The 11,801-nt window shown below is 36.0% G+C and overlaps 3 protein-coding genes and 1 non-coding gene across 5 annotated transcripts in view; 1 reads left to right on the plus strand and 3 right to left on the minus strand.

The window, feature by feature from the left end:
- The window catches only part of HnRNP-K (Heterogeneous nuclear ribonucleoprotein K), a 38,482-nt gene extending 28,529 nt beyond the window's left edge, over positions 1 to 9,953 (minus strand). The window contains exon 1 of one of the 2 annotated variants that reach the window (XM_963445.5): positions 9,812 to 9,953. The gene's annotated coding sequence lies outside the window, so the exon portion shown is untranslated. The remainder of the gene's footprint in view (positions 1 to 9,811) is intronic. The other variant, XM_015981183.2, reaches the window with a different exon arrangement.
- Positions 9,954 to 10,102: 149 nt separating this feature from the next.
- LOC103313547 (uncharacterized) lies at positions 10,103 to 10,906 on the plus strand. Its single transcript, XM_008197053.3, has 3 exons — positions 10,103 to 10,319; positions 10,365 to 10,483; positions 10,536 to 10,906. Exons 1-3 carry the CDS (start codon positions 10,229 to 10,231, stop codon positions 10,791 to 10,793), a joined length of 468 nt encoding a protein of 155 aa, XP_008195275.1. The 5' UTR covers positions 10,103 to 10,228; the 3' UTR covers positions 10,794 to 10,906.
- LOC103313548 (hypothetical protein) lies at positions 10,791 to 11,710 on the minus strand. Its single transcript, XM_008197054.3, has 3 exons — positions 11,502 to 11,710; positions 11,085 to 11,267; positions 10,791 to 11,026 (listed from the first exon to the last, which is right to left on the minus strand). Exons 1-3 carry the CDS (start codon positions 11,579 to 11,581, stop codon positions 10,834 to 10,836), a joined length of 456 nt encoding a protein of 151 aa, XP_008195276.1. The 5' UTR covers positions 11,582 to 11,710; the 3' UTR covers positions 10,791 to 10,833.
- Positions 11,297 to 11,424, minus strand: Mir92c (microRNA mir-92c). Its single transcript, NR_038701.1, has one exon. It is a non-coding gene; the product is annotated as a microRNA mir-92c (primary transcript).
- Positions 11,711 to 11,801: the final 91 nt, after the last annotated feature.

Consider the following 11,801-nt stretch of genomic DNA (forward strand, 5'->3'; position numbering starts at 1 on the left):
AAGAAGCCGTTTTATTGTTAATATAAAACTTTTCAATATAAAATCGTGTGATGAAACTGCACCTTGTTTCACCACTAGTTGCTTCAATAAACTAATCATTCCCTATTAACTACTGTTGTACAATTATAAAGTTGTAAACATGTTAGATCATTTACCTCGAAAGGTAATTGCAGCTCCTTGAAAACCTGACTCAATTTTGCCTTTTCAACGGTCTTGGCCCGTAATTAAATTTGTTGTGTTTCAATGCCCATTTTACGTAAAAGTTTACTCTTTATGTGGAAATATGCACACACGAAACGCTTTTTTATTTCACCTCGCGGCTCGCATGATTACAACAGCAAATGAGAGATAATGCATCATAAAATTCTCAGAACTGTGCTCCTGTTATTTCCATGGAAGTAATCGCTCTAATAATTCTTCCTACAATTGGTAAGCGACCTTCAACTCCCGATTTGTAAAATATAATTTTATGTTAAATAATTTTCTTAATAGGAGCTAAGTGTTTTAATCGAGGTTTTTATTTATAATCCATGCAAGTCCGTTGTTGATTAATTCCAAATTCCAAGGATTCAGGAGCAAATTAAAACTTGTCTCTTCGTTTTTATCTTATTGCGAGTACGCTTTAAGCTTCTTTAAAACGTTAAATTAACGATGTTCCTTTTTCGCGGAATTGTTTACGTCGTTTCATGTTGACATGGCTCAAAACGAGAACACGTAACTTCATCAACGAAAAAACAATAAATTAAACTTTCAGTCGCATCTGTTTTTGCTCCTACATTTTTCTTTGAAATTTGCACTAGGATACTCTATTAGCTGGTCTTCCCGTTTATTTTTTCGGCAAAACCTACAAATTTTCTCGAAGCTCCACACTCCTGTTTTCGCCTGAGTCAAGTCTCTTATTACGGCTGGTTCTTTTTCAACGCCACATCGTGAAAAAATATCAGATATTCTATGATCCACAACGAGTTCTCTGAGGAAGTTTCCGTAACGGCACTCAGCGTAATTTGTTTGGACTGGCTTCGAAATATTGGCGCACTTTGATTATTGGCAATATTTCAACGAGACTTGTGGGCACAGCGAAATTTCCCAACGGTTCGTTCGCACCAGCTTTATTGTTATAATAAAATCAATACCTACGTGTGACACATTTGTTGCATGGAGTTTAATAATGAGGTTTCTACACGGCCTACGTCGAAAAAAGTTGATTAGGCGCCCACGAAAAACTCGAAATAAGCCATTTGGAGCCGAATTTATTCGAGACGGAAGCACATATTGCAAATACACTTGTTGCCGGCCGAAAAATCCGCCCCAAATCATACCAGGATTAGCGGTAATCGAATTACGCGTGTCCATCCACACGTTCGCATTTTTTGCATTAAAATCCTATTTGTTATTCAGATTGTGCTGCGAGGTTTATTTCATTCGGTTCAAATTTAGTACAAGATCAAAGCTAAATAGACAAACAGCAGCGCACTTAACTATAACAGATCCATTACTCCACCAACAATAAACGACTTTGAAATTCGCCAAGCACATGCCGCAAAAAAATTTACTGCCTCATCTTACTACAGAAATGACAATGGGACAATGTAAAATAACTCGACACAAGGCGAAAAACCCACACAAAAAGAAAAGAGAAAATAATTAAAAGATCAAAGAAAGCACTTATAAACACAGAAGCTGCACAAACTCAATTCCTACTTTTATTTTTCTTTGGAACAGTCGATAGAATCTTGACAACATAATTTGCCGAATAAGCGAAATAAACAAACTGCTCCATTTGGTAAACAATAAAAATTGTTATGCAAATGATTAGCACTATAAAACAATCAACTAACCAACAAGAGCTACTTTGCTACCCACATCCTGAAAACAATCTTAGTCCAAAAAATTTCAGCTTGAGTGAACAAGCCAAAATATTTTACATTAAACTCACTTTTACGGATATTTGTACCACAATTTATGATTTAGAAATATTTGCTATTAATCAAAATTTGTGTTAAAATATCTGCAAAAGACGGTCAGTATCTGGAGCCTGGTGGCTCAGTGGTATAAGCGCCACTTTCGACGGGGGAGGTCGGGTGTTCGAACCCGGATCACGGCAACAATTTTTCTATGAAAAAAAAGTGTAGATAAAGGTAAGTAAAACAATACGCAAACAAAAATAAGAGAATGAGAGAACACATAGACGTATAAACGTAAAGCAGAGCATAAAACTGACAGAAATAAGAAAATAATGCGGCAAAAGATAAAAGTACGTAAAGGCGCCAAATTGTAAACATAAGAGCACATCCTAATAAAGAGAAAATACCTTTTGTTTTGAGAGAAAAAGAGATGAACGTAAAGGTGAAACGTAACTTCAAACATTAGCGTTGAATCCTTAGATGACTTACTTCTTAAATTATAAAAAAATTAAACGAAAATATTTAATTTATCTCTAAAAATTTTTAGTTAACTGAGTTTGTTTAGTAAAGTCCCGAAAAACATTGTTAATAAAAATCATGGCCACTGCGAATCTAGTAGGATTTGCGCGCGTCCACTATTTTTGACTAGAAAATACACAAATTTGGTGATTTTTTGAGAAATTATGTCCATTTTCGGTCAAAAACGTGCTGAAAGTCACAAAAAAGATAAAAACAATTTTAAAATTGTAGAATCAACTTATACGCCCGGTATCTTTTGATGAAATCTGGTGTAAAATTAGAGAATTAAATTGAAAAAAAGTGGAAAAAAATGCTTTCTCGAGCTAATTCGCCAACTTTTGAACTGAAAGTATTTGCGTTTTAGTTGAATTATTGCAAATATATAGTTTGTAATGTTGATTTATTTAAAAAGTTTGTGTTAAAATATCTGCAAACGACGGTCAGTACCTGGGGCCCGGTGGCCCAGTGGTATAAGCGCCACTTACGACGGGGGAGGTCGGGTGTTCGAACCCGGATCAGGTGTAAAATTGAAATAAAGTGTAGAAAAGGTAAGTAAACAAAAATAAGAGATTGAGAGAACACATAGACGTATAAACGTAAAACAGAGCAAAAAAAAAAAAGAAATAAGTAAATAATGCAGCAAAAGGTAAAAGTACGTAAAGTCGCCAAATTGTAAACGTAAGAGCACATCCTAATCAAGGTAGAAAATACTTTTTGTCTTGAGAGAAAAAGAGATAAAGGTGAAACATAACTTCAAACTTTATTTTTTGAGTAAGAACAAATGGAAAAAAAGTGTTAACAGTCACATCATTTAACAAATCGTTAACCAATCGCGTGCCAAAAATTATTTCCTGATAGCTGCAGCCAATAATAGTTGGCGCAAATAAACCGATAAGTGGGGCAAATAGCGCCAAAAATAACACGATCCAATACATTTTCACTTTTTTCCCCTACTTTAGATCAAAGAAGGTAGAATATTTTTCTACAATTGACCAAAAAACTCGTGTTTACGCACTGATTTTACTTACTTACTTACTTTCCAATTTTTTTGTCAAAATTTCTAAACGTCAGCTGAAGAATTTGAAAACTGTAGTTTTTAATGAAAAGATGTTTAAGAAAATCGCATTTAAAACATTTCGAGTTTTACTGGTCAATAAATCGACCAAAAGTAAAAAGTTTCAATACATTTTTTATAAGCTAAATGTAAATTTTTATTACAAAAACACACAAAAATCAGCCTTTTTCCGTCAGATACTTTAAGTCTACAATTTTTCTCAGACCAGGGTTTTTGTTTCAGGAGCTCAGAATTTCCTCCAATTTTTTTCCATTAATAGCAAATGTCTTGATACCGTCAGAATAGAATATCTGCGATTTCCAATAAAAATAGGTTAGCATGTAGTCGAATGTGGCACACGATCCATCTTAGTACCCGCCTATAAAAACTGACAGGAGGGCAAAGTGTGAGTCCTCGTATAAATAAACGACCGTCCGAGAATTTCTCAATCGAATTATCCCTTCGAACTTCAACTCGGTGGCGTAAAATAATGAATGTGGCTAATCGTTGATTTTTTAATGCCCGACACAATGTGACTAATTCCCGATAAAATCGATGATAGATGTGCATATACGCAATCCGGTTAATACCGAACCAATTTTGCTCAATATTTAAGTGGAAAATTGCGTGTGACGTTTGAATTTATCGAAGCCCGGCTATTACCGACTTTATTTTTCCATCGGTTGCGGCACGTATACGCCACAAAAAGCCTAGAATTAACCAAGTTTCCGTAAGAGTTGTCAGTATAGGCGGACCTCCAAACCAATAATCATTTTACTCGTGAATAAATGATGGACGAAGTGCATTAAAAATGTACGAGGACTGTCTGAGGGGTGGGTTTTCAATAGTGGCGTTGTGATAGACACGTTACCGGGCAACCGAACGTTTGACACGCGATACCATCGTCAACCGATGAACCGCCGATAAACAGATTACCACAAGCATTCCAAAAAATGACACCCAATGTTGGTATCGAACGCCATCGAAGACACAACCCCTGTCTTAGCCAAAACTCAGCGCTTTTTGTGACCAACAAGAGCAACACCGCTCAATTCCCGGATTTCCGACCATTGGAAAATTAATGTCGGAACGCCCACGAGAAATTAATTCCACATTTTTCTCTTCCACTTGTAATAAATACGTCCAATAACTTTGGGAAAACACCCAGTTCAGTTCAGTAGAGGGGTTTTTCCTTCATTTCGCCGCAAAGAATAAGCAAAGCGAGGAGTCTTGGCCTTTGGATTGTCACTCTGACTCGGTGAAATACGGCTGATATCAGAAAGTGCTCCGTTATCGCGATGTTTACACCTATTCGGTCCACAAAACTTTGCATTTCCGCCTCGTACGTCGACCGGATGTTAAATCGGACCCTTGAAATTGCTCAATTACTTACCCGAACAGATCTTTGATCACGCAAAGCTCGCACAGCTTTACGGTTCAAGTGGGGAAAAATATATCGGTTTAATGTCAAAGAAAAACTTTTCGATCACTTCAATAAATTGATTACAAATTTATGACTGATTGTGTTGGTAAAGTTAATTTTCTGACGGTTTCATGTAAAGCTCGACGCCAAATTGGATTGTTTGTTGGCGTATCCAGTTGATTCAATTCTATAATTAAACTTATTGATATTCATTGTCAATACACACTTTGCGGGAAAGTCGGTGCGGATTATGGATTTTTTTCCAGTTAACAACATAATAAAATCATTCACGCGTCGGGTTAATTAGCCAATTGTGTGATTAATGTTTTCTGAAGGAAACTGGAGCACAAAATCCCCAAGTGGCATAACCTGGGGCAAAGCCTTGAAATCCAACTCTTACTCTCATCGGAATCTGTTTCAGTTTTTTGCGCATCAACAAAACCATACAAGTTAAGTAAGACTGTTCATTTATTAACGTCATCGGATAAACAAACCTTGGCCCGTTTGCGAGACAATCAAATGAAAAATCCCCAACATAAATTTCCAAAGTGGCGGAATTTATTCCAACTCTCTAAATAGTTATTTACAGCCAATTACTTTGGCTTAATCCTACAACTTTTCTCCAAGAAACAACTTCGCTTTTTAATAGTAGGAACACACAAATTATTTTATTCTTTGCCGTATTTTATAAAAATAAATGTAAACGTTAGGGTTGTTTGTAATACAAACTTCACCCGCAAATCACTTTTTACGGCGCGCCTCCTTCGGTATTTATCTACTCGCCATTTCTTTAATTAATCGCTGCCATGGACCATTTCCACTTAGCAAAATGGCCTCGTTTCTGCTGGTGTGATTTTTTCATTTGCCACAAGAAACCAATCCAGCTTTGCTACACATGGAGGAAAAAATTCGGGCTTTTCGCCACAATACTTTCTTGCCATCGAAAAAAATATACAGTGAGGATATTATTTTATTGGACACAACGCTATTATTAATGCTATGTACAATTTAAAAAAACATGTCAATGCATTGCAAACAGTTCCACAAAAACAAAATCTTCACTGTATTTAATTAACTAAGGATATTGGGTAACTTGACCACCATATCCTCCTTCAAGCTGTATTTTTATTCTAAAATAAAATTGGCAACACTGAGGTAGAAATGTCTCCATATTGTTCAGTGAGATCCTTTAGATATCTTCTATCCATTCTTACACTTCATTTTTCTCTTCAATTCGCAATTTTTGAAACATATTCCATCTTAAAAATTAAAAACAACAGAAATGAGATCAACCCTTCTGGCAGGTCACAGTTAAATCTTCTAGAACTGTCCATTAGAAGCATTGATCTTTGACAATAAGTATGTAAACATTAAAATACGAACTATCTTATCACAAAAATGTTTGGGGGCAAAGTACCGAGACAATACGCACTTAACCTACTTAGAATTAAAATTTACAATAGATCTTGCTGTTAGGAAGTGTTGACAGTTCCCCTTGGGGCACGAAATGTTAGTGTCACCAAAGAGCTAATCGAGTTGATTGGCATACGTCGCAGGATTAAGTTATCAAAAAGACAACAAGAACGGATCGATATCTTCACTCTAGTCCTCTGAGGGAGATGCCGTACAAAAGAGTTCCCCTAAGCGATCATTCCTCTCAACATGATTGCACATCATTACATCAATAAGTTTTAGATTCGTATCGCGAACGTTATTTTCCCGTAGTTGAGTCGCGTCGACAGTTTTTATTTTTTATAAGACGAGATTCGGAAATAATTTAGTGTTTTTCAAAACAAACCCATAACGTGGGATGTTACTAGGCCGTTCCGTTTATATTTATTGTTTTATTTACCGAACGTGAACGAATGACTCATTAAAGTAATTTAACAAAATTTCCTCCAGTCACATTAATCACATTTGTATGGTGTAATAATTAGCCCCTAAGAGCGCCAAGAAAAGGACACGACGAGCGTGTAATTTATCGTGTGTTGTCCAAATTACACAAATCAAGTCTTGGCACAATCGCAGACAATTTTATTGACCCTAAACCGAAAATAGTTCATTGTCCTGGAATCCAGACAATTTTTATTAATAAATTTTAAACACGAATTTAATTTTTTCCCAAATTAGGGCGTTCAAAGTGTCGCAAAAAATGGTGGAGGCGCACAAACGCTGTCGGAATGATTCTCCGAATTAGCATTTTAAGCGGCGATCTGCATTCATACACTAGAAGATGAAAATATTTCGTATATTTACATAATGCGAACCACCCACTAATGCATTACCAATTCAATTCGACCGCAAGAACTTTTTGCTAGAGTTTCAATGTTTGGTTTCAATTATTAATTGGATGTATGGTCGGTTTGCTTGCAATTTTTATGTTATGCGTATACCGTCCGTTTTGGCGAAAAAGTAACCGAAAGCAATGAAATAAAAAACTTTCCCAATGCTACACCAACTTTTGGCCTCTCGATGTGTAATAAAAAAATTCCAAGTGTTTTTATTACATTTCGAATAAGTTATTTTGCCCACAATGCTTCATCTGTCCCCAGCTATTTGTATCATATCAAGGCTGGAATGTGCAGAGAAAAAATAAAAAACCTGATAGTGCTTAAGATGAGTAATGGGATTACATAACGATACGTAAGTGCACGCCAAGATGTATAATAATGAAAGAAGCAAAAGGAAATAAATGAGATTCGAAGTAGGAAAGAGAGCTATAAAATTTGAAGAGATTTACTCTTGGAACAAATTGTTGGAGGAGTGTTTCAAAGATTGCATTAATAATGCAACTTTCGTCTATTAGTAATTAAAACTCGGGATTTCGTAGCAATGAAATATTAATAGAATGCGAAAATAATGTAAAACATTAATTAAACGTCTTTGTTCTGTGATTACTCATGTTTTGAAGTAGATAAAACCTGACACACCCTGTACACTTGTCTAATGTAAATACAACATGAAAAATAATAGCCGTTCGCCACTGTTTGATTACTTTTTCGCACCATCTGAGCCACCAAACCGAATTTAACTATCGGGCCATAAAACCATGTTAAAATTTCACACAAATAAACATTCGTATATGAATCGAAATTTTATGGTTTCCTTACAATTCCAATTATTATCATAAATGATTTTACGACATATTTTATGTTGCGATCCGTGAAACGCGAACACCATAAATTTATTATAAAAACACCGGTTTGTTGCAATTATGCAAGTTACAAAGTCCCATTCATAATTAAATCTGTGTCAACTTGTAGAGAAAAAAAACTGTGTCATCCAATAAGAATTTTAAACTCAAGGTTGTCCTACGCACATTTTTAAACAGCTATGCTAATTGTGAGCGACCGTAAACATTTCCGCAAAGTATGATGCACCTTGTTAGGCGAAAAATAGTTAGAGGGGTCACCTTATTAAGCAACGACAAGTAGAAAAATTGTTATTAAGCAACGACGCCCAGAATCGAGATTTAGACTGTAAAGTTGGTATTCTGATTCTACTAAATTCCAACTTTTTTCACAATTTCATCGAATTCTTAGAACAATTCGAAAACTTTTGGAGAATATAAGAAAAAATTTAGGAGTTCAGAAAATAAGTAGAGTCCACAAAATAATTCTAGAGAAGAGCACAGAAACAATATTAAAAATATCTAAAACAAATCCTAAATGACAATATAAAACAATTTTGAAAAGTAAAAGTATTAAAAAAGAGCCTAAAGATGATATATAAACTACTCAAATGAACAATCCAGAACGTAGATCTAGAAAAGAATCAGAGAAGAAACTTAAGAAAAAACTAACGAAAAGTACAGAAAAGATTCTAAAGAATACGAAATATGAAAGAATTATAAACAAAACTATAGAAGAAATTTGAAAAAAAGCAAAGTACTATAAAAAAGAGTTTTTGAAGAATTTTTTTTAATTAGTACATATTTTGTCTAATAATAAATGTAGGTCTATAGGTCCGTCGATTTTTTTGCTTTTTATTGTTTCTTGGTTGATTCTTGTTGAAACAAAGAGAATAGTGGTAATTTTTATGTGTTTTTATAAAGTTTTTTTTAAGAATATGCAAGTGACAACAGTGAGTTCTTTAAACCATTATCTGTCATTATAAAATTTTTGTTCTACCAACTTCTACCGAAGAAATACCTACTCTAGTGAGATAATTTATAAGATATGTCAAAAATTAGTTTACATTTTTTGACACATGACGTTTTTTCTGACGTATGTCACAATATTGCCAAAGCAATTACATAGTGTGAGAGCATCTTTACTTGTTAAATGACCGAAATAATTTCAATTTGTTTGGAATTCCATCTGCAATAACCTCGATAAGATAATATCCATAACAAATCGCCGGTCTTTGTTGTCCAGACACGCTTTTAGTTTTTTCTCCGACGTGTTTTCCTTGACATTGGCAGTGTTCGCAAAGCCCAGAACACACACCAAGAATACGGGCTTTGTGCCAAGGGCCCCAGACATGTCACATCTTCGGCGTCCCTTTGTTTCAGAGACAATAAAACAGAAAATAACCGGAATTTGTACAAAAATAAACAAAACGAACACGAACGAGTTAATGCATTGAAATCGATCGATGATAAGCCTAATGTCGGTTAAATTGAATGTGGTGCACATCACGATAAAAAATTACTTATTCGAGGCATTTTCACAATGTAGCAAAGCCAGTTGCCTGGGAAACATTACTAACCCAACAAAACGTAAAAATACCGAAACTATTCTCTTGCCGCATGAAATCGTTATTGCGTTAAATAGTAATTATCACATGGCAAAGGGCAAGACAAAGGGTTGTACTAGCACAAGCCGACAGTCAAGGGTGGCTTTGTCACCGGCACCGTGACTAGATCGGAAAAACTGGCGCTTTTTTAAATAAGCAAAACATCAAACTCACCTGGCACTGTACGCAGATAAACACCGGATTCCAAAAAACACGAAAAAAATGATTACAAACGGCAATGGCGTCAGAAGATGCTAAATTATGTATGCTTGTTGATAAAGCACGTACCCCTTGAAACACGCATGACCGACATTTTGTTCACAAACAACGCCACCAACGACATCTACCGAACTCCCCAAGATCATCCCTGTAATACCGACATCGAAAAACCCTAACTCGCGACAAAATTTGCTAAATCTCGCCCAAATCACATTAAAACACTCAAAAAATTTAATCAGCGGCTCAAAAAACCACTTGGCCACTAATACTAGTCAAAAAATCGATAAAACCGACGGGAAGTCAAACATTTCCTACTTTACCGACCAGGTGTGCAGAACAATTGCGCATCGAGTGAAAATTTCAAGCGCCAAAATGGGAAACGATATAAAACTTCCAGCAGTTCAGCGAAAAGACCTCCAAACGAGCCAAAAATCCGTGCTCAAAGAGTCAAAAGAGCACTTGCGTATGTTAAAATCATCGGTTGGAACCTTTCTATTTTTTTTCGTAGTTGACGAGATCGAGAAAATTTCACAACGGGTGGCTGCAATCACCCAACAAATTGACCAAATTGAGCACAACTTGAAAGAAATCAATCGAAATATCGACTATTATAAATCAATAATCACGGTAAAATGGACCAAAGGGAAAATTTTACAATTTTCCACCTATTGGCTTGTAGGAGATGTCAAACGCTTTACACCAACTTGAAATAGAAGAAATCAATGCGAATCTCTCACGTGAGAATTACATTGAAAGAGGAAAACGTTATTTAGAGCTTTATGATGTGGATGAAGGTGACTTGGGACTTGACCAGTTGGATGAATACACTTCTGCCAACATAACAGAGTTGCAAAAACAAGTCGAGATATTAAACGATGAAGTCGCTAAAAATGAGGAAAACATTGCCAAAAAGACGGAACACTTGTCCTTGGACTAGGTTTAATCTTTTTATTAATAAGTAACAAAAACAGTATTAATTACAATGTAAACTTGGTTGAGTTAATTTGATTCAACTGTCGTTCAAGCAAATCGGATTTTTCTTTCACACTACTTTCTAGTTTGTTATTTTCCTCTTTGATTTTCCTGACCCTAGTCTCAAGGTCCTTCTTAAGCCTCTTCAACTGTTCCCCATGCAAACCGTTCACTATCTCCTGCATGGTGGCAGGAACGCTGCAATAAATTATTGCACAATTAGTGAATTAGCTCAAAAATGACACAAAAACTGCACCGTTTTTCCGAATCACTGCATTCAAGTTTCTTGACAATTTTGAGCTTTTGGTTAATATTATGCGCCTCCCAAAAACAGGCCAGCGAATCCCGTAACTCGGCCGCAATCACTTCGCGCAAATTATTCGTTATTTCGTCCGGTTTTGAGCCAAGTACAGGGACAACCTCCCCCACATCCTCAACACTGCAACAAAAACCAACTCAATCCCTGGTTCCCTCCAACACCCCGGCGTGGTCCTGGAAGAGCAGTCAGGCCGGGACTGGTGCAATATGAACGAAATAACATATTTGCACAAATCACGACCCAACCGACCGTTCCATCCTCGAAAATGTTAAGTAAATGCAGGTGTCAAAATGGAAACGAGAAAGAGCCGTTACAAAGAATTTCAACAAAGCTTAGGGCATTGACATCTCCTACCTGACGCCTGAAGGGATTTCGGCCGCTAGTTTTTGAAGAGTGGCCAGCGCCAATTCAGGATCATTTTTGTACGCGCTCATTGCGGAAAATGCGCCTTTTAGAAGCCAAACATGCCGCAAAAACACGTTTTTGTGTACATTTGAGGCGTCAACAGAAAAAGTTTCAAACGATTTACCGAATACGATAAGTCAAATTTGACATGCGCATGTCACTCGGCCGGTAACGCAAAAAAACTACTGGTTTCAAACTTTATTTCCGTTTAAACTCATATTTTTGGGGCCAAATAACAATACAAAACCC

The sequence above is a fragment of the Tribolium castaneum genome, chromosome 3, assembly GCF_031307605.1.
Source record: "Tribolium castaneum strain GA2 chromosome 3, icTriCast1.1, whole genome shotgun sequence".
Lineage (NCBI taxonomy): Eukaryota > Metazoa > Arthropoda > Insecta > Coleoptera > Tenebrionidae > Tribolium > Tribolium castaneum.

Bases quoted from the DNA above. Each gene is read 5' to 3' on its own strand.
- LOC103313547 (XM_008197053.3), top strand. From the start codon at position 10,229: ATGGGAAACGATATAAAACTTCCAGCAGTTCAGCGAAAAGACCTCCAA. The intron at 10,320-10,364 runs GTATGTTAAAAT...TTTTTTTCGTAG, and splicing joins AGAGTCAAAAGAGCACTTGC to TTGACGAGATCGAGAAAATT. The intron at 10,484-10,535 runs GTAAAATGGACC...ATTGGCTTGTAG, and splicing joins ATTATAAATCAATAATCACG to GAGATGTCAAACGCTTTACA.
- LOC103313548 (XM_008197054.3), bottom strand. From the start codon at position 11,581: ATGAGCGCGTACAAAAATGATCCTGAATTGGCGCTGGCCACTCTTCAA. The intron at 11,268-11,501 runs GTAGGAGATGTC...TTTTTGTTGCAG, and splicing joins GAAATCCCTTCAGGCGTCAG to TGTTGAGGATGTGGGGGAGG. The intron at 11,027-11,084 runs GTGCAGTTTTTG...AATTTATTGCAG, and splicing joins TGCAGTGATTCGGAAAAACG to CGTTCCTGCCACCATGCAGG.